The 26,501-nt window shown below is 43.1% G+C and overlaps 1 protein-coding gene across 1 annotated transcript in view; it reads right to left on the bottom strand.

The window, feature by feature from the left end:
- Positions 1 to 26,501, bottom strand: part of HMCN1 (hemicentin 1) — a 329,872-nt gene that overhangs the window by 242,115 nt on the left and 61,256 nt on the right. Inside the window, 2 exon segments of the mRNA XM_034778414.1 lie at positions 13,840 to 13,962; positions 14,734 to 14,892. Of these exon segments, the coding sequence (XP_034634305.1) occupies positions 13,840 to 13,962; positions 14,734 to 14,892 (282 nt within the window).

The following is a 26,501-nucleotide window of genomic DNA, read 5'->3' as shown; positions in this document are numbered from 1 at the left end:
ATTAATGAAATATTATTACTCAAGCATTATTACCCCATTTTGCAGATGTGTTGACTGATTTGGTCAGCAAGCCAGAGTTTGAAAAGTCGTGTGTACAATCCATAGCTCCCAATGTTCAGTGATGTGCTTCAACCATTAGAGCAGAGGTGGGCAAACTACGGCCAGCGGGCCACATCCGGCCTGTGAGACCATCCTGCCCGGCCCCTGAGCTCCTGGCTGGGCAGCTAGCCCTTGGCCCCTCCCCTGCTGTCCCCCGGCCCCTCCACAGCCACACCGCTGTGCGGGCAGTGCTCTAGGTGACTTGGCTGCACGCTTAGGCAGGGCAGCATGGCAGTGTGTCTGGCTCCGGCCAGGAGGCGCAGCTCCAGACATGCAGCTCTGAGCGGCATGGTAAGGGGTCCATGACCAGGGGGTTGGATATGGGGCAGGGAGTCCTGGGGGGCAGTCAGATGACAGGGAGCAGGGAGCAGTTGGATGGGGCAGAGATTCGAGAGGGCAGGGGATGGGGAACAGGGGGGATTAGACAGGAGGTGGGGTCCCGGGGGGCCTGTCGGGGGTCAGGGGTGTGGATAGGGGTCGGGGCAGTCAGTGGACAGGGAGTGGGTTGGATAGGGGATGGGGTCCCGGGGGGCAGTTAGAGGTAGGGGTCCTGGGAGGGGGCAGTCAGGGGACAAGGAGCGGGGGGCGGTTGGATGGGTGGAAGGTTCTGAGGGGGGCAGTCAGGGGGCAGAAAGTGGGAGGGGTTGGATGGGGCGGGGGCCAAGCTGTTTGGGGGCACAGCCTTCCCTACCCAGCCCTCCATACAGTTTCGCACCCCAATGTGCCCCTCAGGCCAAAAAGTTTACCCACCCATGCATTAGAGTCTACTCTAGACCATACCCCCTCTTTTCCAACTGTTTCCACAACAGATGGTGGGCTATGCCTAAACACATCTAGTAAACGTGCTACAGCAGCTCATTACTTCAGTATTGACTCTTTAGACCAAATTCTAACTTAAAGGACATACAGAGAGGTCTCAGTGAGTTTATTGGGAATTATGTATATGCACCCGAGGGTGTAACTTGGCCCTTGGTATATTAATTAAAAGGAACATGAGACTCAACACCACTCTGCGGTCCAGACAACAGTGTACAGACAGGGAGTGATATGTATTCATTTGAGAGAAATGCAAGAAAACAATGCCACTTAGGAGTTTTGGAAATTTTATGGTTGGAGGGCTGTTAGTGTTGTATATTCCATTATGATTCCATCTGGCATGGAAGTAAATCTGGAGAAGATTAATACCAAATACACATTTTACAATGAGACCCAAAATATTGTATGTATGAAATGTAACATGTTGAATATACAATGACTAATGTGTTATAAAAGACATAATATTGGCATAATGGGAGGAGACAACTGGAATCAATTTGCTGGCTTATTTTATGAATTTCAGGGTAGAGAATTGTATTCCCTCCTTCAAACAGAAGTAAGATGACATTTTCTCACTCTCTTTCCAACCTTGATCTACCTCCTTACAAATAAAAAAAAAAATGCTTATCTTAAAAACTATCTAAAAGGTACCAGTTCCACCTAAGAATTAAGCTCTCATATAATGGTGGACTTTAAAGTAGCTAAACACAATTTTAGAAGAGTTGATCAAAAGCAATTGAAACACTAAAATATTTGTATGCTTGCTTTCTAAAAATCTATATTTGGTTTTAAAATGACTTTAAAATTTCAACTTAAAAAAATCAATCATAGGCTGATAACTTTTATAACAATTTAAATCATCATAGTTAGCATAGGGGGCTTCTGAATTAGAGTTCACAATAGTGCAAGGCAAATTTTCACGTTTTCCAGTCCCTGCTGGAGCTAGACAGTGCATAGGCAATGAAAAACAGTTACTGGGGGAAAATGGTATTTGAATATTTACAAAGTTTCAGCTTAATTCTAGGACAGATCTGCATGTTAGTTCTTATTTTATCTTAATTGATCCATCCATCTTTCATCCTTAATGGAAACATCATCTTAACTTTCAATACATGCTGTGGCTTTGTAGATCCCTGAAGACTTCTTTGCTACAATTTGACAATGTGTCTAGGGATTGCATGCAGGGCTAGGAGCCAGAACTTTCAAGTTATAATCCCTGATTTGCTGTGTGATTTAAAGCACAGGTTATGTTCTCCGTTGTCTCAATTCGCACATTTGTAAAATTAGGATGATGGTATTTACCTACGCTTCAGGCATGTTGTGCAGTTTCAGTAGTTCTAATTATCCAGCTACACACATCACCATACTGCACACATCACCGTACTAACTAGCATGTTTGTAAAGAATTTTGAAAATATGAAGCACCATAGGGCCCAGTCCTGTGAAGTGTTGGGCATCCTCAACTCTAACTAATATCACTGGGAGTTGAGGATGCTCGGCACCGTGCAGGATGTAGCCCTAAAAGTACTAAAAGTATGTTTATGATTGGGAGTATTAACTATTCACAAGTAACATTTGTCCAAAACTCTCCAGAAATTCAGACGCAAGAACCAAGGATGAGTTATTATTACTCCAAACAAACTAGTCTCCAAAAAGACACATTTTCTCCATTACTGTACCTGAAAAAGATATTAAGTGGAATTTTCCAGTCTCCTCTCTAAAGAACCCCTCTCTAACCTGCCCTCCCCCTCCTCCCAAGCTGAAATGAACAGTCACTGACTACATAGAGTAGTGGAACTGCTGCTAACACAAAACCCGACTGACTGATGAAGTGTCAACATGACACTTCCCAAAAAACTCTTCTTCTATGGAACACAAGACTTTACTTAACACCCTGAAAATAGGACTGGTACTGAGCTTCTAAATGTTTAGTGAAATCTGCTTTTATTTTTAAATATACAGTTATATGGTAAAATTTAATATTACCATTTGGGAGGTGATTTTTTTAAGCTCTCCAGTGTCTCTACTGATAATATAATTACAGGATGTAGGTGATAGTTATGGTCTGTTTTTTGTATTTTTACTTTGTGAAGAGTTTACTTTGTGTAATCGCTCAGGGCTAGGTGGTGGCTTTAGGCACTTCAGGTGGTAGATACGCTGCAAAACCTCAGGAATAGCCCTGTGACTCTCAGACACCCTTTGAGGCACAGTTCCCTCCCTCCTTGGATGGTGGTGGGAGTTGAGTAGCAATTTGCTGCTGGCTTAAACCAGTGTTGGGGGACAGAGCCAAGACTCTGGACACTCCCTGTTCACCTGGAAATAAGCATGTGTATGCCCAGACCCAAGGTCCAGGTAGGTGAACACAGGGAAATAAGAGGTGGTCTTGAGGGAGGGGAGCGTTTCCTTACTCTTCCCTATTCCTTTGTGTGGTCAAATGGTCCAAGTCACAATTGAATCTATCAGATTTTTACTTTGTGCATGTGGCTGTGATCCAGGGGAGTAGGGCAGACATTTATACTCAGAATTAAAGCTACATGTTAAAGCTACCTTTGGAATACCTGATTTATTAATTATTATTAATAATCATTTGTCTGGACCAGGACTCCATTGTGCTAAGCGATCTATAAACGCAGAACAAAAATGGCATCACTATTACGAAGCCAACAGTTACCAAGAGTTACCCCACAGTATCTCAAATACTGCTGCTATTTCCTCTTTTAAGTGTAAGGAGAAATTGATATCTTGGACAGTCGGTTGTAACAGCTGGCACACAATTACTCTTTTAGTGGGGGCCAATAGAACTGAGAGGTCAGGGGGATGTAGCCTCACCCTCTTCTCTGTCAGCTGAATTACTGTTTACCTCCAGTACAGAAATTAATATTAAAAACAGTCCTTTCAATTCTGGGGGTTATTTTAAATGCTTTGGGCTCTTGTCAGCCTTGCAGAGGCCAACAGAGCTAAGCAATAAAGCTGGATTTTATTCTGGTTCATGCATCAACAACAGGAATGGGAAGCAGAACGTACTGGCCTAGGACTCAGGACACCTGGGTTCAAGTCCCTGCTCCACACAGTTAAGTCACTGAGTCTCAGTTCCCCACCCATAAAATAGGAATAATGATACTTCCCTACCTTGTGGGGGGAGTTGTCAGAATCAATACATTAATAACTATGACAGGAGTGGGCAAACTTTTTGGCCTGAAGGCCGCATCTGGATATGGAAATTGTATGATGGGCCATGAATGCTCACAAAATTGGGGTGCGGGAGGGGGTGAGGGCTCTAGGGTGGGGCCAGAAATGAGGAATTCAGGTTCTGGGAGGGGGCTCTGGACTGGGGCAGGGGTTTGCGGTGCAGGGGGGAGTGAGGGCTCCAACTGGGGATGCAGACTCTGGGGTGGAGCTGGGGATGAGGGTTTGGGGGTGCAGGAGGGTGCTCTGGGCTGGGACCGAGGGGCTCAGAGGACAGGAGGGGGATCAGGATTAGGGAAGGAGGTTGGGATGCAGGAGGGGGCCAAGGGTTCAGGCTCTGGGTGGTGCTTACCTCTTGCAGCTCCCGGAAGCAGTGGCATGTCCCCACTCCGGCTCCTATGCAGAGGCACAGCCAGGCAGCTTTGCACACTGCCCCATCCATAGGCACTGCCCCTGCAGCTACCATTGGCTGTAGTTCATGGCCAATGGGAGCTGCAGAGCCAGCGCTTGGGCGGGGGCAGCATATGGAGCCCCCTGGCTGCCCCTACACATAGGAACTGGACGGGGGACATACCACTGCTTCCAGGAGCCACGCGGAGCCACAGCACACATGGACCAGGGCAAGCCCCAGACCCTACTCCCCGGCGGGAGCTTGAGGGCCGGATTAAAATGTCTGAAGGGCCAGATGTGGCCCCCGGGCCATAGTTTGCCCACCCCTGAACTATAAGGTGCACAGATTCAATGGTTATGGGGGCCACATAAGTACCTAAATATAGACCAGAATTGCTTACTAAACTCCAGTTAGTGAACCCTGTGGAAGCTGGTTGAAAGCAATAGCAGTGGAGCTGCACTTGTGTCATGGAGGGCAGAACTTGGCCTGCAAAACCATTATTACTCATGATGAGGTATGAGCAGGGGAAAAAAATCTGCTTGGATTCTCAGATCTGGGCTTCAGGGTGCAGAGCTGACTGTGAGTTAAGAAAACAAACACACACCTTTGCTTGTAACCAGGGCCGGCTCTAGGATTTTTGCCACCCAAAGCAAAAACAATTTTGGCTGCCCCCCCCGCCCCGTTCTTTAATTACCACACCCCTGCCCCGCCTCAACTCCGCCCCTTCCCCAAATCCCCAGCCCTGCCTCCTCCCCCCAGGCTCTCAAGCCTAGGAGGGAGGGAGGGGGAGAAGCGGCGCCGCGCCGCGGCCACTCGGAATCTCCCCCCTCTCAGGTTTGAGAGCCTGGGAGGGAGGGGGAGACTCTGAGTGGCCACGGCACGGGTGCCTCTTCTCACCCTCCCTCCCAGGTTCTCAAGCCTGGGACGGAGGGGGAGCAGCAGCGCGCGAAACTGCCGCTCGGGATCTCCCCCTCCCTCCCAGGCTTGAGAGCCTGGGAGGGAGGGCGAGTAGCGGAGCACGAATCAGCTGTTTCGCGCGCCGGGGCAGCAGCAGCGGAGGTGAGCTAGGGCAGCCGGAGCACATTTTTAGGGGCGGCATTCTGGCGCCGGCCATGCCGTCCCTAAAAATGTGCAGCCCCAAGCACCAGCTTGTTTTGCTGGTGCCTAGAGCCGGCCCTGCTTGTAACCCGAGCATATTAGATATGCAGCTCATCATGAGTCAATAAACATGGACTCATATTCAGAGCAGAACTGGACTTCAATTTTTAAACAAATACATATGTGAGTTTTACAAGCTCACAACTGAATATCAAAGCTAATTCAAATAACCCAGCTGTCCTACCTCTGGAAGTAACTTACCAGTTTGATTATAATTTTCCCCAGAGTGTAATCAGCAATTTTGGGAGACCCCATTTTCCCTCCTTTATTCCTAAATGGTTTTCAACTCTCCTGTAAAATCGACTTTGAAGTAGGTTTTTTTCCCTTTGGGATCCTTACAAGAAATCCCAAAATGTGTAATTTTGCCAAATTTTGGCCTGATTAATACTATGGAGGAAAAAACAGAAATAATTTACAACATTTCTCCAGAGATTTCACCCCCTTCTCCTCCCGTCGTCAGGTCATCCCTTGGAATACATACAGAAACCTGGAAAATATATAGAGCATGGACTATTCCCATGTGTTTATTCTGGGTCATATAAAAAGATTTTCAAACACTCAAGGCAAGAATTTAAAGTTAACTATTTAATTGCTTAATTAGCTAGTTCCCCCATGCTTCCTGAACAGAAAGCTAAAATCCTGATTGTCGTCTAGGGTGCACCCACACATACATTATATGAGGGAGAGCAAGATCTGAAACAGTGTAGAGAATGAGCACTGTGAAAATTATACCATAAATATTATATATACACATGCATATGTTATAAACCAAAAACTGGCAGTGAAATATCATTAAGGTTGAAAAATCAAGCACTCAGATGTTAGGACAGCTGTGGGCAAACTATGGCCTAGGGGCCACATTCGGCCCTTCAGACATTTTAATCCGACCCTCGAGCTCCTGCCGGGGAGTGGGGTCTGGGGCTTGCCCTGGTCTGTGTGTGCTGTGGCTCCGTGCGGCTTCCGGAAGTAGTGGTATGTTCCCCTCCCCGCCCCAGCTCCTACGTGTAGGGGCAGCCAGGGGGCTCCGTATGCTGCCCCCGGCCCAAGCGCCGGCTCTGCAGCTCCCATTGGCCATGAACCACTGCCAATGGAGCTACAGGGGCGGCGCCTGTGGATGGGGCAGCGTGCAGAGCTGCCTGGCTGTACCTCCACATAGGAGCCAGAGGGGGGACGTGCTGCTGTTTCCGGGAGCTGCGTGAGGTAAGCACCACCCAGAGCCTGAACCCCTGGCCCTCTCCTGCACCCCAACTCCCTGCCTTAACCCTGATCCCCCTCCTGCCCTCTGAGCCCCTCAGTCCCAGCCCAGAGCACCCTCCTGCACCCCAAAACCCTCAGCCCCAGCCCCACCCCAGAGCCCGCATCCCCAACTGGAGCCCTCACTCCCCCCTGCACCCCAACCCCCTGCCCCAGTCCAGAGCCCCCTCCCAGACCCTGAATTCCTCATTTCTGGCCCCACCCCAAAGCCCTCACCCCCCCACTCTCCCGCACCCCAACCCCCAATTTTGTGAGCATTCATGGCCCACCGTACAATTTCCATACCCAGATGTGGCCCTTGGGCCAAAAAGTTTGCCCACCCCTGTGTTAGGAAATGCCAGAATAAATGTTGCCTGTTGCAGCCCTGCCTGTAATTCATACGTATTTGCATTTGTAAAGTCATGTAGTCCCCACAGACTTGATGGTGCTGATGATCTTGCATTTACAGCATGCTTTTCTAATCTAATACTGTAGTAAAGTCTGCAAAGTACTTTGTGAGTCATTTGGTTGAAAAGCATGCTATAAATGCAAGATCCACAACAGTGGAGGTGAGGTGCGTTTTATTTAAAGCCCAAAATTGTCATCACCACAAATATGCAAGAAACTAAATGCAACAAAGCTAATATAAAAAATATAAAAACTCCACTTTTAATAAGAGAATGTAGCCCTGGTTCAAGGAAGGATATTCCACACATTTTTTTTAAAAGAACGAATAAGCTATTAATAACTATTGTCACTGTTTTCAAGGTAAATGCACCTTTGACCCCTTTATGGGGGTCTTCACGGCCTCCTTAAGGCCACCCACTTAGGACTCAGGTGGCTAGCAGTCACCTTTCTTGGGGCAAAGTCCCATGATATTCTTCAGTTTGGACCAAGATTTAAACTGCAGATTTCTGCAATTTACTGTGATCACCTCGCCATGTCTGACTTTAGTTCAGTATCTACCATCCTGTTCTCTCAGGGGCAACTAGTGACCAGCCAGCCTTCATAAAGCAAAGTATTATCTATTCAGTACAAAAGCATTGCAGAGGAAACCTATCTTCAAACCATCAATAGCTTCTATGCAGGTCTGGCTTACAAGGTTTCCACCTGGATACCATGGCAGATTTCAAAGTATTTCAGATCCTCTCATAGGACCTGTACCTCTGGTCACAGTGTCATGTCAGTCAGTTCTCGGAAAGAGTGTGTGAGAAAAGACATACCTCCTGATGTAAGGGAATCTTACAGTATCTCTAAAGAGTATGTCCTCACAGTGGTAATGAAGCTATGTGGTTTCTCCACAAACTCTGACACAATAACAGATTAATTAATGAAAGAGTTTCCTTTCTAGAAAAAAAAGTCCACCATAACTGGAACATTAGAGGGTTTTTTTAAAAAATAAAATTGTGATAAAAGAAAATTAAGGCCCCTAATCCTGCAGTGAGCTCCATGAAGGCAAGTCTCTTTCAACCAGATGGAGGCCCATTGGGATTAGTGAGGTTTCCCCTGCAGGGAATAGTTTGCAGGATCAGGACATAAATAATTTTGTATCTGACAAATCAATTAAAATAGATAAAATAATCTTATCAAGAAAAAGGAGACAAAGTGAGTAAATTGCTTACCAAAGAGTGTTCATTTTAGAACAGATTTTATAAAAGAAAAGCCCAATATTAGAAACATTGCTGGGAAATTTTAAACATATTATAAGACTATTACTCTCAACTAGTTCAAAAAGAAGTATTTAAAAAAAGTCTCTGGATAATATTAATTTACTTAAATTAGACCACCAATAACAAATTTGATCTTTTGAGGAAGTTGTCAATGAAATCTTTTTGCTTCCTTCTAATGCTGCCCTTAGACCAGAATTTTACAAAATAAGTAAAAAAAAAAACACATTGTTCTGCTGCTGCAAATCTGTAATGTTCTGAGTTCAGAGTTACCCATGAAAATGATGATTAACACAATATTTCAATTAAAGGGAAAGTTAGGGAAAATTTTAACTTTGAGATCAAAATACTATCTAGTGTTCTGGCTTTAAGGTTGGAGGATCTCCTTCCTAATTAAATATACAGAGACTAGGTTTGTTTTGTCAAAATATGACACTCCTTTGACACTGTTAGGGTACATCTACACTACCGGGGGGAGTCGATTTAAGATACGCAAATTCAGCTACGTGAATAGCGTAGCTGAATTCGACGTATTGCAGCCGACTTACCCCGTTGTGAGGACAGCGGCAAAATCGACTTCTGGGGCTTTTTGTCGGCGGCGCTTGCTACCACCTCCGCTGGTGGAGTTAGAGCGCCGATTCGGGGATCGATTGTCGCGTCCCAACGGGACGCGATAAATCGATCCCCGAGAGGTCGATTTCTACCCGCCGATTCAGGCGGGTAGTATAGACCTAGCCTTAGAGTCCTAAATGTCCTGCACATCGCCAGGTAAATAACAAAGCTCTTCAATGAGACTATTCATATGCTTAACACTTTACTGGACTGAAGTCTAACCCCAACATAATTTTGTCACTTGACACAGAGAAAGTCTTTGACTCAGTTGAGTGGAACTATTAGTTTGAGGTGATGCAATGAACAGGAATAAATGATGACTTCTTAAACTAAACTGACCCTGTACAGTCCTCCTACTGCTTCCTTGATAATGAATGGCAGGCGAACAAAGAGTTTCAGTGTAATTAGGTGGAAGGCAAAGATACCCTTTCTTCTTATTTGATCTTTCTCTTGAAATCATTTCTCTTGAAATCATTGTATGTATGATTAGGGTAAAAGCGCAGTAAATTTAGACAAGACCTAAGATACTAATAGATCCCAATTTTACTGTGATTTAAATCAAAGGAAATTTTATCATTGACTTCAGTGGGAGCAAGATCAAGCCGTAAATAAATAGGCAAAGCCATTCAGGCACAAGAGGAAGGTTATATCTTCCAGTGTTGCAGTAGAAGCATAACAACATTTCTTACTATGGAAGGCTTTCTAGAAGAAGTGGGCTTTTTGGAGAGATTTCAATTAAGAGATGATTGCCCTTTGTTCCAGGACTGCAAAAATACAGCATAGTATTATTTTTATTCTTCTTGCGACCATGCAAATATTGGATGACTACCCAAGTATTGTTCTCTTTGTTATATTGTGTTTACTGGTAGCTAGTTTTTCTTTTCTGTTTAGTTAGTTAACATTGCTTCATTTTCCACTTAACATACAAAAAGCAAGGACAAGGATGTGGATTTGAAAACTTTGTACATTATAAATAGTTTTTTTGTTTGGGGTTTTTTTTGGACAAAGTAATAGAAATAGTTTCAACAAAACAAAATACTGGCTTTGCAGGATATTCAAATTCAGCTATTTGAAGCCCTTTCCAATTTATAATTCAGCATTAACTGTGAATAGATCCAAAACAGTGATTATGTCTTAAAATTTATATATTTCATTCTTTATAGATTACGGACCTACACTGATGAAAGGGATAGTAGCATTTATTTCTGTTAAAGCCCACCTGAGGAATATGCTGTCAATTGTGGATATGTATTGCCACTGTGTATTCTGTTTATTAGTATCTGGACTTCTGGTGGACTCATCAGCATATTTGGGTCCCTTCAGGAAGTAGAAATTCTGGGCCAGAACCTGGGGTCCAACTGATCTGCATGGAGTGCTGGGAGGTTTGTTTTGGTATGCATGCACATGTGGCAGCGCTTTGACAAATGTGTTGTAAAAAACTCACCTTAGCACTCCTCTGATCCTGCTGTTTCTCTGCACAGGGTCTACACTGAAAAGTTACACTGGCGTAACTATCTCTCTGAGGGTGTGAAAAATCCACACTCCTGAGAGATGTTGTTAAGCCAACCAGACAGTGCTAGGTCTCAGAGCGTGAACAATCTGAACTTTATTCAGTAGTTTACTATAAAAAAAGTGCTGGGGAGTGAGGGGGAGTGAGTTACTATTGAATCTCCACTGTAAGTTTTCATATTTGTAGTTTAAAGGTGGATTATCCTGAACAGGTATAAAGGTCTGTGACAGAATGTATCCCTGTGTTCACACCCTACACATTATTGTAATAATTTTTGTACAAGGCATGTCTTGTAAGGTATTATTTGAAAACTCATAATTTGCTGGTCAATATTGTCTGAATAAAATAGATGTGGTAACATTATATGTGAAGTTATAAGATTTCACTGTATGATGTTATTAACACATGCTACACAAACAGAGGTTGGCAAACAGGTCTGTCCTAAACAAAGGAATGTGTGTTCTGCTTAATTTGCATTTAATCAGTAAACAGAGAGTCATCAAGCAGGAAGAGGAGACAAAGAAAGTTCAAACAGGTGAGAAAAAAGCAGCCAGGAACATCCTTCCCCACAGACTTTTTGTCCCCTGACAGAAATATTTTTCAAGAGGAGGACTGAAATGATAAAAAGGAGGGACAGACACCCCAAGGTACACCCCACTTCTCGGCCAATCAATTCACTGCACCTGAAGAGACAACGTAAGCAATCTTTGGATTGGGATAGGGGTCCTGACCTAGGACATTTGGTCAGTAAGACTGCTGAAAGCATGTGGTAAGAAAACTTTGCTTTGAATTGAATATATGTTGTTAAGTTAGGCACACATTGCATTTTCTCTTTATTTTTCTTGTAACCATTTTTGACTTTTATGCCTCATAAATTATGCTCACTTAAAATCTCTCTTTGTAATTAACTTGTTTTACTGTTTTATCTAATCCAGTGTGTTTAAATTGAATTGTCTGGGAAACTCCATTTGGAGTGGCAAGTTATGTGCATATTATTTCTATTAAAGAAATAATAGATTTAATATAGCTTGTATTGTCCAGGAGAGGCCTGGGCGGTACAGGACATATATTTCTGGAGGGAAATCGAAGACTGGGGATATTGCTGAGGTCATCCTGCAATATAACCAAGGCTGGCGAGAGCCAAAGTACAACCCAAATGTGGCTGGCAGACTGCAGTTGCACCCAGCCACTCAGGGTGAGACTTGCATGCTGGGAAAGCTGTTTGTGAGCAGCTCAGGTGGGAACTCCTTCAGCAAGGTATTATAAGGCACCCAAGCTTGCAGGGAAAGGGTGACAGCAGCTCATTAGTCTAGATAGTACCCTAGATTAGTCTAGATCCTGTACCTTGGTATGTCACAAGATCCTTCCTTTGACTCCCCATACAGGTGACTCGTATTACTGGGGCTGGAAAGATGGAGGCCCCACTATATGAGGAATAGACAAATGGAGGCAAACTGCCAATAGAATATTATATGTTAACTCTTTCTGAAAAGTCTGATGCTTTGTAACACCAAACAGATATACTAGGGGAGCAGAGAGAAAAAATAATGTGTTTATTATATCACTGTTCCCTATCTACAGAACTGGCCAAAGCTGAGCTCCCCACTTCCAACCCACAAAAAGAAAAATCAGTACCCTGAATTTCAAGTTCTGAAAAAGGAAGTTTCCTGTTAATGTTTTCCACTAAGTTTGTTTTAAAAGTTTCTATTCTGGGCTAGTTCTATGAGACCAGTGGCTTTGGTATTAAATATTTCACTGTGCTGGATGGAAACAAAGTGACATATTTTGCTTTGTAGGACTGTTTGTATAGTTTGGGATTTAGTTGTTTATGTGTGCTGGTTTTGGTTGTGCTTTAGGTGGAAATTTACTGGAAAAGAAAAATGGCAGCATGATAACTTTCAAGTTTCACACACAAATTATTGTAAAGTTAAAGTCAGAAGTTGTACACAGTCCTAACAGACACTCACTCTCTCTCTCTCTCTCTCTCTCTCTCTCTCTCACACACACACACACACACACACACACACACACATCACACATGATTTATTCCTTAAGAAGTAGGAAGGTAGGGATACCTTCCCCCTTCAAGGGGAAAACCACGTGAGACGCTTGTCTTTCTAGTGACTTTTAACCAGAGCCAGTGCTAGCCCATTGGGGGCCTTAAGCCGGAATATTTTGGGGCTTCCCCATAATAAAACAGGCAAGTTTTTATAATAAAAATGAATAGGGGGCACCCTGGAGCTGCACGGGGCCCTAAGCAATTGCTTAGTCTGCTTATTCCTAGCTCTGGCTCTGCTTTTAACCCTCTGCCAACAACTTAACAGGGATACAACCTCATTTCTACCAGATAAACCAAGTGCAGCAAAACTGCAAAGCACCAGCAACATTTATGGAATCAGACAAAATTGTGACAAAGTGAAGTAAACAAACTTTTTTTGTTTAGATTTTACTTATTTATAATAAAAAAAAAATCACAATCCAGTGACGCAATGTTGTGTACATCAGGAAGTCAAAGTCATGTTTACAACATTGACAGATGATTCCAATTATCCAAATAACTAACGTGTGACGTTGTCTTCATCAAATTAATTCTCATGCATTTGGGAAATGTCAGTTCTGTTTGTAATAATATAGAATCTGAAAGTCACTGGATGTTCTATAGAAAATATTCATTTTAGTCTATGGTTACCAGCACTTCTAATTGGCAATAATAAAAACCATTTATTTAGAACAGAATCTGCTCCGTCATCTCATTTAGTAGTAAACCAATGGGATTACTCATGAGCAAGATACTGCACAAAGACTCTAGTCCAGAAAGGTGCTCCACAAAGGCAGGCTGAAGTCAGTGGAGCTCTTCACAATACAGGAGTCCAGCCTGTCCTAACAACATAATTAAAATTGGCAGAATCAGGCCCTTAAGAGGCCTGGCAGAGGGGTGGCATAGAGTCAATACACCAGGCCTACAACAACCAGAATTCACCTATGTAAAATTCCCAAGAATCTGGCTAAACCAGCTCTCTATCTGCTTTGTACCTCAACAGCAGCACAAAGGAGTTGGAACAGAACCAGAATTGGGACCATTAGACATATGGAGCTATTAAATGGAAGCCCATACCTTATATCGCTCTGTATATAGTAGATAGTCATAAAAATTAATTACAAATTACCTCATTAACTTGCTTTTTGTCCAAATGGAAAACTTGACCAGAACTTGTTGAGGCAATTTCTTCGTAGACCTTGTAACCAATATGTGACCTATCATCACAGTCTCCAGTCAACACAAATACAACCTGGGGTTTAAAAAAGAAAAACACACAAAGGAAATGAAAATATAGTCAGTCAGCACCTATGGCAAACCTCAATGGGAAAAATCTTACTCTCAAACGTAACAGCAAAGTATGCCAGAAAAATTGAAAGGTTCTCCCTGCTCTGTGCGATGGACACCCATTTCACTTTTGATTAATCTACTCTGAGTTCTGTACAAATGAGATGTACACCCCAAAAAAGGCAGGCAGGGGATTTGGAGCACAGCTGGATTCTGTACCTACTCCAAACATAATACTCTAAATGATTTCAATGTGATTTTTTTCAACTGGCGTTCCATATGGAAGGCGAAGCCCATCAGGATTGAGTGATGGAAAGTGACTGATTGACTGAAGAAAACAGACATACAGAAATCATGTCAAGAGGGGATGAAATAATAAATCTTATATCAGCACTTTTTATTCCCAGAGTAATCAGTATTATAACTCTCAGACGAATCCACAGACACCAATGCAACTGCCAAGAGGGCCAAGAAGACAAATATTGGCAGTAGAATATCTTATAGTATTTAACTAATAACCTTAATTAATGTCCCTTTAATTTCAATTTTTATTAATCAGATCAATTTAATTTACAACAAAATAAACACTAGTTGCTAGAATGGCAACAGTATGACCTCTTTTACAGCGAGATATCACAAATATCTTGGAAAGGAGTTTTTCTGGACAATGCTGCTATTGCATTGGTAGTAAATGGGTAAATAAACAGGAATGGTAAAATATGAATCTTCTCCTTACCTGTGACTGCTTCTGCTGAATGAGCTGCAGTACTTCATGTGTTAGCCTATAATCTTTGGATCGTGCATCAGTAAATACATAGATGAAAGAACCAGGAAGAGAAATTTCTAGAGCAATTTTGATTGCACCAATGCTCATCTCTGGACAGTCACCACCACCCTATTCACAATTAGAGAAAGAAAGAAAGAAATTAAAAACAATCACAAGAAAGGAAAATGGATGTTAGGTATAATAATTGGTTTCTTTTTCAGAAAGATCAAGGCAGATTTCTTTTCCAGCTTCTAGCATTTTATCCTTTTTTTTTATTCATAGCATTGCATGGTTTCTGAAAAATACTTATTTTATTTAAAAAAAAAAAAGGGCAAGCCAAGTTTTAAAATTTCCCATTGATGGTCAAGTTGTAAAAAAAAATGCAATAAAGATACTAACAATCAAACAATGTCCACCTCTGCAAGAGCGTGTCTGAGCAGGGATGCTACTAACAATGAGGAATGCATAACACACTGACTGATCTATTCCTTCCTACCCACCTACCCATACCCAGAATCTACCTGCCATTGTACACAATGGGCCATGTTCTATTCTCAGTTACCCAGGCAAAAATCTGGTTTAGCTACATTGGTTAGATTTACACCTAGATAACTGAGAGTAGGAGAAATAGCTCAATTAGTTTATAGTTTGTTTTTATGTGTATGCGCACGTGAAATCTCTGTCTCTTGCAGTTACAAGCCTCCCTCACTGGTGACAATGTAATTGTTCCAGTGGCACATAGCACTACTGGGAGGTCATGGACATAAAGGGAGAAGTGATCTCTCAGGTAGCCAGGACAATCCTATGGAGGACTTTGAATATCAGAACAGCGAGACCTTGAACTGGACTCTGCACTGGGGAGCAGAGTGGATAAAAATCAATGATTTTTTAAAATATATATATATAAAAAATCAGATTTTTTTAATTTAAATTGGATTTTTTTGATAAAATGCTTTTTGAGGAAAAAACCTATCTAAAGATAGTTTTAATTAAGATACATTATAGCACAAAGATATCTCATCATAGAATAGGGATTATAAATTCTAATTCTATAGTATGAGACAATATATTCATGTAATGTTTAGGAAAAGTTTTGTAAATGAGTTCCAATAGTTCATGGATTAGGGACCCAATCTTATGGGGTTCCCCTGGCTTCTGTATAGATTATTTAGGTTAATCTTTCTATCTGCCCAATGGGACTCAGTGCTGAGTCTAGAAGATACCATCAGAGATGCTTAATTTTGCAGTTCTCAAATGTGGATTTGTGTCTCCAGAGGTAATGTGCTTGTTAACTGTAAAAATGTTTTAAAATAAATAAATAAATAATATATAGAGGTGAGAAATAACAGACCTCAACTCTATTGTTCCTCTGCAAATTTGTGTACACAGAGTCAATCCCTTACCTCTCTCTAAAAGTGCAAAATTTCAAAAAGTTCAATTAATAGAAGATTTTTTGGGGATGGAATAGATCTGGACAAGGAGAAGAAGTTTGGAGATAAATATGACAAGCAAGGGACATATGCTTTTTTGTTAAAATATTCTATGTTTGCTGTTGAAGAAAAAAATCCAGAATACATAACATTGTTGTTTTAGTTAAATAAAACAATTTAAATGTCTTTCTGGTGATGTTCTCCTCTTAATACAGCATGGCAAGAAAATCTTCCCAATATTAATGATTAACCTGTTAAATTGGAGATAGTTCACCTCCCAATGACTTCATAAATATCTGCTTCAATTACCTTTGATAAATGAAATAACCAATCATTCATTTTCTGATATAGCTGTAAAACTAATCTGATAAATTTTCAAAATATATCACTTTTTAAAAATGTATAGTGCAGGGGTCGGCAACCTTTCAGAAGTGGTGTGCCAAGTCTCCATTTATTCACTCTAATTTAAGGTTTCACATGCCGGTAATACAGTTTAACGTTTTTAGAAGATCTCTTTCTTTAAGTCTATAATATGTAACTAAACTATTGTTGTATGTAAAGTCAATAAGGTTTTTAAAATGTTTAAGAAGCTTCATTTAAAATTAAATTAAAATGCAGAGCCCCCTGGACCGGTGGCCAGGGCCCAGGCAGTGTGAGTGCCTGTCAGGGTTCCCTCCCCACTCTGAACTTTAGGGTACAGATGTGGGGACCCGCATGAAAGACCCCCTAAGATTATTTCAACCAGCTTAGGTTAAAACTTCCCCAAGGCACAAATTCTCCCTTGTACCTTGGATTAGGTAAATGCTGCCACCACCAAGCGATTCAAACAAAGAATCATAAAGGACCACTTGGAGTCCTAGTTCCCCAAAATATCCCCCCAAGCCCTACACCCCCTTTCCTGGGGAGGCTTGAGAATAAACAAGATGAGCACACACCAGACTTGGGTTTTTAGGATACTAAAAAACCCAATCAGATTCTTTAAAAAAACAGAATTTTATTAGAAAGAAAGAAAAAAGGTAAAAGGAGTACCTCTGTAAGACTAGAATGGAAGATAATCTCACAGGCAATTAGATTAAAAACACAGAGGATTTTCCACTAGGCAAAACCTTAAAGTTACAAAAAGAAAAAAACAGGAATACACATTCCCTCCCAGCACAGAGAAATTCACAAGCCAAAACAAAAGATAATCTAACACATTTTCTTGCTAAATACTTACTAACTCTATAGGAGTTGGATTGCTTGCTTCCTTGATCTGTCTCTGGCCGTCCCGTCCCCCCCCCCCCATTTGAAAGTATCTTGTCCCCTTATTGGTCCTTTTGGTCAGGTGCCAGTCAGGTTACTTGAACTTCTTAACCCTTTACAGGTAAGAGGATTTTGTGCCTCTGGCCAGGAGGGATTTTATAGTACTGTATACAGAAAGGTGGTTACCCTTCCCTTTATATTTATAACAGTGCCACTGAAAATCAGCTTGTGTGCCGCCTTCGGCACGCATGCCATAGGTTGCCTACCCCTGGTATAGTGTGTACCTTCTAAAAATGAAACCTACATCTATCTCTGAGTTGTGAAGAATATGTATTAAGGTTATAACAACCAACAAGAATGCACTTTTATGTAGAAAACTATGATTAAATCAAGTCTTCCTGACTAGTGATGTAAATCATGATTAATCAAATCCACCCTGCTGGGGGAGAACCAGTATATGGAGCTTAGGCCAGGGGTTACAGGGGATGTGTTCATAGTAACTGCATTCCTAAGCGGGCGGCTTCAGAATTTATACTAGTTGGAAGTTGTTGAGATTTTTTGGGGTGGGGAGGAGGGGTGTTTAATCAAAATATTGTTAAGTATTGCAAAGTTTAGCATTATCTAATTTAATTTCTCCGCTTAATTTAAAATTTATGGAAAAATAACGCTTAAACAAAAGTTCATATTTCTTGCATAAATATAATGTTTGCCTGTAGAAGACAGAACTTTCAAAGCATCTGAACTATGCATCACATCCCTGCAAGAGATGAGAATGACAAAAAACCTCACCACTTTTGGAAGTAAATGCAAAACTTAGGGCTTGTCTGCACTTGAAACGTTACAGTGGGAGGGGTTCTCCTGTCAGCATAGTTACTCCACTTCCACAAGAGGTCAATGGAAAAATTCTTCAATTGACCAAGTACTGTCTACACCAGGGGTTAGGTCTGCCTAACTATGTGACTCAGGGGGTTGGATTTTTCACACCGCAGGGAGATGTAGCTATGCCGATGTAAATTTTCAGTGTAGACCAATCCCTATTTCTTCTACTTAGCTTTCCCATAGTAAATTCCTCACACACATACACACACACACCCCAACACACACAAACAAATTTCTGTGATTAAACTACCTCTCCAGGTTGAGAAAAAAGAAAAATATAATGTTATTGTTTTTTCTATACTTTGGAGGCAGTCCAATATCACAATGAAGGAGAGATTAATAAGACTGGGACTTTTCAGCTTGGAAAAGAGATGACTAAGGGGGAATATGATTGAGGTCTATAAAATCATGACTGGTGTGGAGAAAGTTGTGATGGGTTCGGTCACAGAGACCTCCTTGGTACTGTTATCTGATGTGCTGAAATTACCTCTGAGCCTGTGTAGCGGGGTAGTTACCTGCTCCCGCCCTTCGGGCTTAAAACAGCCCAGGAGAGGGCTCTGGCTGGGGCAAGAAGCCTGGGCTGATTAGGGAAGTTAGGCTCAGCTGTGGCCAAGCCCCAATCAGGCCCAGCTGGCCCCTATAAGAGGCAGTGAGCCAGGAGCCCAGTCAGTCTCTCTTTCTATCTTTCGAGGGAGAAGGGCTTTGCTGCTAGGGAACATACCTGGGTACCTAAGGTGGAGCAGGGCTGGGGGAAGGCAAGAGGAGCTGGGGAGCTCTGGTCTGGAAACCCCACAGGCTGCAGGCCTAGGGTATGGCCAGCTGGGTACTGGGGTTGCAAAGGGGCAGCCTACGGGTAGGCAGAGGCAGCAGGTCCAAACCCCTTTGCCTGTGATGAGTGGCTGATACACTGAAGTCTGCCCCAGTGAACAGGGGCTAAGTGATGACTGGCAGTAGCCAAAACTGAGGCGAAGTGGGGATAGTGGGTGGGGGTTCCCCTGGGAGGGGGAGACCCTGAGACTGAGGGGTTCTGCAAAAGCAGCAGAAACCCAGTAAAGGGGCATGGGGTCCTGGGAGAGACACGGGGGCCAGCAGCGGTAAGGTGGATCACCGGCCTGCAGAGGGCGCTCCGGAGCTGGGACGAGCTAATTCCCACAGACGACCAGCCAAAGGCACCACCGGGTGAGTCCGCGCACTGCTACAGCCCTTTTTCCCTGTCAGCGTGGGACTCCAGAACCCTGCCTTGTTAAGCTAGTTATGCCAGCCTGCTGCAACACAGACTCAGGTCTGAAACACGCCCCCAAAGCTGCAGGCTTTAACTGAAATCCACTCAGCAGGTTACCTGTCTCCAGTACCCAGACACCCAGCTCCCAATGGGATCCAAACCCCAAATAAATCCATTTTACTCTGTATAAAGCTTATACAGGGTAAACTCATAAATTGTCTGCCCTCTGTAACACTGACAGAGAGATAGGCACAGTTGTTTGCTCCCCCAGGTATTAATCACTTACTCTGGGTTCAATAATAAACAAAAGAATAAAGATTAAGATTTAAGTGGTTCCAAGTAATAACAGACAGAACAAAGTAAGTCACCAAGTAAAATAAAGCAAAAATACGCAAATCTAGCCTAATACATTAAGAAACTGAATACAGGTAAATCTTGCCCTCAGAGATGTTCCAATAAGCTTCTTTCACAGATTAGACTCCTTCTTAGTCTGGGCCCAATCCTTTCCCTGGTACAGTTCTTGTTAGTTCCAGCTCAGGTGGTAAGTAGGTGGTTTCTTATGACTGCAGCCCCCTTTGTTCTGTTCCCCCCCCTTTTATAGCTTTGGCACGAGGCAGGAATCTTTTGTCTCTCTGGGTCCCCACCCTTCCTTCTAAATGGAAAAGCACCGGGTTTAAGATGGATTCCAGTATCAGGTGACATGATCACATGTCACTGTAAGACCTCATTCTCCATTCTTTCAGGGCTGGCCTGAATGTACCCAGGAAGGTTTGCAAGTAAATACAGCCATTCACAACCAATTTTTCTAGTTAATGGGAGCCATCAAGATTCCAAGCCACCATTAATGGCCCACACTTTGCATAGTTATAATAGGACTTCAGAGTAATACTTCATATTTCTAGCTTCAGATACAAGAATGATACATTCATACAAATAGGATGAACACACTCGGTAGATTATAAGCTTTGTAATGATACCTTACAAGAGACCTTTTGCATAAAGCATATTCCAGTTACATTATATTTACACTCATAAGCATATTTTCATAAATATATGGAGTGAAACATCACAAAAGTAAATAAGGAAGTGCTATTTATTCCTTCTAATAACACAAGAACTAGGGGGTCACCAAATGAAACAAACAGGTTTAAAACAAACAAAAGGAAATATTTCTTCACACAATGCACAGTCAACCTGTGGAACTCTTTGCCAGAGAACGTTGTGAAGGCCAAGACTATAACAGGGTTCAAAAAAGAACTTGATAAATTCATGGAGGATAGGTCCATCAATGGCTATTAGCCAGGATGGGCAGTGATGGTGTCCATAGCCTCTGTTTGCCAAAGGCTGCCAATGAGCGACAGGGAATGGATCACTTGATGATTACCTGTTTTGTTCATTCCTTCTGGGGCACCTGGCTTTGGCCACTGTTGGAAGACAGGATACTGGGCTAGATGGACCTTTAGTCTGACCCAGCATGGCCATTCTTATGTCATATATATATATATATAGATAGATAGACAGACAGACAAAATATGATGCTTCTAATAATCTTCCAGATCTCAGTGAGGTTGGATCTTTGAATGGTAAGCAATGGAATGTTAATCTGTTAGGCTTTGTCTACACTACTACTTTTGTCAGTAAAACTTTGGTCTGTCAGGGGGTTGAAAAAACACACACCCCTGACTGACATAAGTTTCAGCAGCAAAAGTGCTGGTGTGGACAGCGCTATGTCGGCAGGAGAGGCTCTCCTGCCGACATAGCTATTGCTGCTCATTGGGGGTGGTTTAATTATGCCGGCAGGAGAGCTCTCTCTTGCCAGCAAAGAGTGGCTACATGGTAGACATTATAGCAGCACAGCTGTAGCTGTACAGCTGAGCCACTGTAAGGTCTGTAGTGTAGACATAGCCTTAGTAACTATAAAGGTTGTAATCTCAAAGAATTGTTTACATATACGCTCCCAAAGTAGGAATACTTTATCATCTTCTAATGTAAAGAGTATCTGTTCTTTAAATGTAATTCTAATTATAAAGCTCTCCAAAATGTCCCTTCTGACTTTTATGGGAAAAGCAAGCAATAAAGCAGACAGCCAAAACACTGGGAAAAATAAGTCTCAAAAAACCCTTTTTGATTTTAATGTGTCAGAAATTCACAATGTTTTTGTATCCAAGAGGATAGCTCAGTATATCCCAATTAATTTTAACTGTTGTTATTAAGTGTCCTCTTCAACAAATGACTCCTCTGCTTTGTGTGTTACATGTGGCGACAAAGGCTAGACAATGGTTACTTCCTACAGTCCTCTTCCATTAAGGAAAACCTCTCGCTAGTCACACTTAAAATCTCTCAGAGTATTGTTACACACCAATGAAGTGTTCTATTATGCTAATGTTTATTTTCCATATAAATAGTAAAACTACTTTGTTAATCACTATACACAGCGTTCCCAGTACAGCAGGAAACAGAAAACACAAAGGGCTGCCTTTTCAAAAGGTAGATCACATTACCAAAAAAAGTGATGGAGGAGAGCAGCTTTACATATCAAACTTTTCCTAATGAAAAATTCCTTTAGAATTTTTTTTTCCAAATTGTAATTAAAAATGCTTATAGTTACGTCCTGAAATTCCCTGGAAAACTAGTGTTAGGTTCAGTCTAGTTTGGATAAGCACCCAGGAGCTCCAATTAAATATCTGAATTTATCTGAACTAGCCACATTTCTGAGGCCTAAATTTAGCCTTGGTTTAACTCAACTGACTTCAAATATAGTTGCATCCACTTATACTATGGCTGAATTTGGCCCTTAATGTGCAAAATCTGACTGGAAACATCGTTAGAAAAGACTCTTCTCATTAAAACAATGATAATTTTTCTATTGGGCTCTGTAGTGGGGCGGCCTGGCTTCCAGGCGCCCCAGGAAGCGATGAGCCAGAAAAGCCGCCAGAGTGGGCGGAGCCACCGCGGCCTGTCCCCGCCCCCCGGAAGTCAAGGGGCGGGACAGGAAGTATAAAGGCCAGGCCCCAGCGCTCAGTAGCTGGCCGGCAGCGGGAGAGGACAGACGCTGGTGCCCGAGCTCCCGCGGACCTGAGCCTGCCGAGAGCCCGGTACCCTGAGGAGGACTGGCCGAGCCTGCCGAGAGCCCGGTATCCTGAGGAGCGGTCTGAGCTTCCCCCCGCCGAGGGCCCAGAGGGAGCGACAGACCTACCTGGTGCTCGGGGCCCGGAGGAGCCCATGATCTGTGACCCAGCAGACGGAACTCAGGAGGAGCAGGTACCCATGGAGGAGGAGATGGGAAGTGGCCCGGGGATAGCAGACCCTGAACCCATGTCAGTGTGTTGCGGTCAGGATCCCCACTGACCGCGCGGCAGGCGGACTGCTGCGGATAGGGCCCCGGGCTGGAACACAGTGGAGTGGGTGGGCCTGTGTTCCCCCTGCCACCCCGCGCCGGGTGGCAGTCTCTCCTCCTCCTTGTCCAAGGGGCCTGGGCCCCTGACAGACTATCCGTTGGCTGCCCCGCCCTGACCTAGGGCCTGGGCTAACCCAAACTGACCCAGCCCCTGCTACAAGGCCTGGGCCACTGACTGACTATTGGTGTGCTGCCCCGCCCTGACCCAGGGCCTGAGCTCAGAACTGTTAATTGTGTGCTCAGCCCCTGCATCGGGGCCTGAGCTCAGAACTGTTAATTGTGTGCTCAGCCCCTGCATCGGGGCCTGAGCTCAGAACTGTTAATTGTGTGCTCAGCCCCTGCATCGGGGCCTGAGCTCAGAACTGTTAATTGTGTGCTCAGCCCCTGCATCGGGGCCTGAGCTCAGAACTGTTAAGTGTGTGCTCAGTCCCTGCATAAGGGCCTGAGCCCTGAACTATCAATTGTGTGCTTAGCCCCTACCCAAAGGTCGGGGCCCTAACTGTTATTCACTTTGTAGTGGGGCGGCCTGGCTTCTTGAGGTCTCTTCCAAACCTAATCTTCTATGAATCCCAGTGATGATTGAACCTGGTGATAGTCTAAACAAAAAGAGCTCGTCCTTTTTAGCTATTTCCATTGCTTCACACTGACTCAACAGACATAGAGTTCATAGAATCTCAGGGTTGGAAGGGACCTCAGGAGATCATCTAGTCCAACCCCCTGCTCAAAGCAGGACCAAGCCCCAGACAGATTTTTGACCCAGATCCCTAAATGGCCCCCTCAAGGATTGAACTCACAACCCTGGGTTTAGCAGGCCAATGCTCAAACCACTGAGCTATCCCTCCCCCGTTGTAGGCTTCAGAGTGATGTCTGAGGTTATCGTGTGTGGTAACTGTGTTATATGAGTGATTGCGTTGATTTGTGTGTGGGTTGTGTTGTGCTGAGAAAGTTGTGTAGATTTGTGCGGGTGGTGAATGAGGGGTGTGTGCTACTTTGAGGGGCTATTTGTGCTTGGGGTTATTGTGTTTGCTGATTGTGTTTTTGTGTGGATGGCTGCATTGATTTGTGTCTGAGGGGATTGTGCTGGGAGATTTGTGATTTGCGTTGAGGGATCAAATCCTGGCCCTACTGAAATCACTGGAAGTTTTGTCATTGACTTCAGTGGGACCAGGATTTCATCCCTAGTTTCAGCTCCAACTGCTATAGTAGCAAGAACCCATCTTTTAAGAGAGTATGTAAGAGAAGCTGGGAAATTTCCTTTTCGAAATATGCAAAGTCAGGGGCTTTTCCCCCAAGGTTTATTGATTTAAGCAAATTATACCCTTTTTTACATACTCAGCTCTAGGGTGACCAGACAGCAAGTGTGAAAAATTGGGATGGGGGTGGGGGGTAATAGGAGCTTATATAAGAAAGATCCAAAAATTGGGACTGTCCCTATAAAATTGGGACATCTGGTCACCCTACTCAGCTCATCCTTTTAGGATGCACGTTCCCTTCCATACAACTGGAAAGGAATCTCTCTGGAGAATTTCATCTTTTGGAATATTCTTTTGAACAGATCACTGATTTAGCAGAACTTCAATGAGAATGCCACAAAATACAGTTCCCCCTTTTAAATTTCATGTAGATTTGAGAAACACACTGCATACATGAAGAAAGAATAGGGTCACTGTATAAGTAGGGGAAAAGAGAGTAAAGTGTTTTTTTTTCCATATCCTGCCATCATTCAGTGCACAAAATTCTCATTTAAGTCAATGGGTGCATTGCATTAAAACTAAAAAAGATGATGGTAATACATAGTCCTCTCACCCTTACTCTCGAGATAAGGCTCACTGAAATCAGTGGGACTAAATAATAACAGTAAAGGCTGAAGGATTAGGCTTGTATTGGAAGCGCCCCCTCTAGCGATTTGTTTAGTCTCTGCTTTTGTTTTGTGGACAGATTGATTTTGTTATCCACAAATGACCCCATTAGATGGATGTCAAGTTTAGCCTTGATGATCTCCAATGAAGACAAATTTCATAATCTCCCTTGGCAGCTCATTACACTGTCTAATTGTTCTGATAGTTACAAAGCTCTTCCTTAACATATTTAATATTTGGCATGAATTCAGTCCATTTTGATTAATAAGAATAACTGCTCCATGTCCTTTCCTTCTGCATTAATCTCTCTTGTTGCAATGTAAAGATGATCTGCTTCTCAAACTGTTTTTTTTTCAGTGCTTTCTTTCAATTCAATTTCCTGTGTCTCTTAAATGCTTTACTTGGAAACACACAAATGGCAAATGGTTGGAAAATGCTTCATTGTTCTGGGAAAAACCCAGGAGTTTTAATCAAAATATTACACAGTTCCAATTACTTTTTAAAATTTAAATTTCTGGTCTTTCAAATATTATAGTTCATTCAAATGGATGCATTTTGTGTACTGATATTAACTTATTTAAATGCCCACAGTTTGAATATGAAGTTATTAAAACAATATGCCATTGGCTAGAATTTAAAAAAAAAAAAAATCATAACCTAATAGAAGTTTATAGTAATTTTTAAACAAGTTGTTTGGAACTAAGACTTCGTGCTAAACATTTATTACAAGTTTCATCTAATCTGCAAATTATTTGCAAACATTAGCTTTTGGCTTCTTTTCATTTAGAAAACAGCAGTTTTTCAAGTTATTTTTCTCTATGCCAGTTATGAAAAACAAACTGAGGGTGGCAGCCATTTTTAAACTAGCTAATTTAAGACAAATGTCAAAACAGGGTTGTTGGGTTTTATTATTCAAAATATATTATTGTTTTCTCTGAATTTCTAGTTTAGAATTTTCTGCTACATTTTAAATTGTATTCATTGTGTTACACAAAAGAGCACCACCCATTTACAAGTAGCTTTTTATTAAAAGGATTCCTAATGCCAGTTTTCTAAGCCAGATCTGCTCTACCTCCCAGCTATTCCCCTCATGGAGGTGGGTTTTTATAGCACTGGGAGGGCTATCTCCCAGCGCTGGTACCGCAACTATACAAGCCACGTTAAAGCGCTGCCATGGCAGCGCTTTAACGTTGCCAGTGAAGACATGCCCTAACTCAGGGATGGTCAACCTGAGCCTGAGAAGGAGCCAGAATTTACCAATTTACACTGCCAAAGAGCCACATTAATATGTCAGTAGCCCCGCATCAGCTCCCCCCAACTCCAACCTGCCGTGCCTCCCAGCCGCCCCACCAATCACTGCCTCCCGCTCCCTCCCCACGCCTCCCGCCCACCACAATCAACTGTTATGCAGTGAACAGGAGGCTCTGGTGGGGGGGGGGGGGAAAGAGTGAGGGCATAGCAGGCTCGGGGGCAGGGGTGGAGTGGGGGCAGGCCTGGGGCAGAGCAGGGGGTTGAGCACTGAGCACTCCCTGGCACACTGGAAAGTTGGCATCTGTAGCTCCAGCCCCAGAGTCAGTGTCTATGCAAGGAGCCACATATTAACCTATGAAGACCGCATGCGGCTCCAGAGCCATAGGTTGGCCACCCCTGCCCTAACTGCAGCTCCACCCAAATCCTTCACCTAGGGGCCCAATTCTGGTCTCATTTAC

Source organism: Trachemys scripta, chromosome 8, assembly GCF_013100865.1.
Source record: "Trachemys scripta elegans isolate TJP31775 chromosome 8, CAS_Tse_1.0, whole genome shotgun sequence".
Lineage (NCBI taxonomy): Eukaryota > Metazoa > Chordata > Testudines > Emydidae > Trachemys > Trachemys scripta.
Note: the sequence above shows the minus strand (reverse complement) of the source record. Positions and strands in the feature narration are given on the sequence as shown.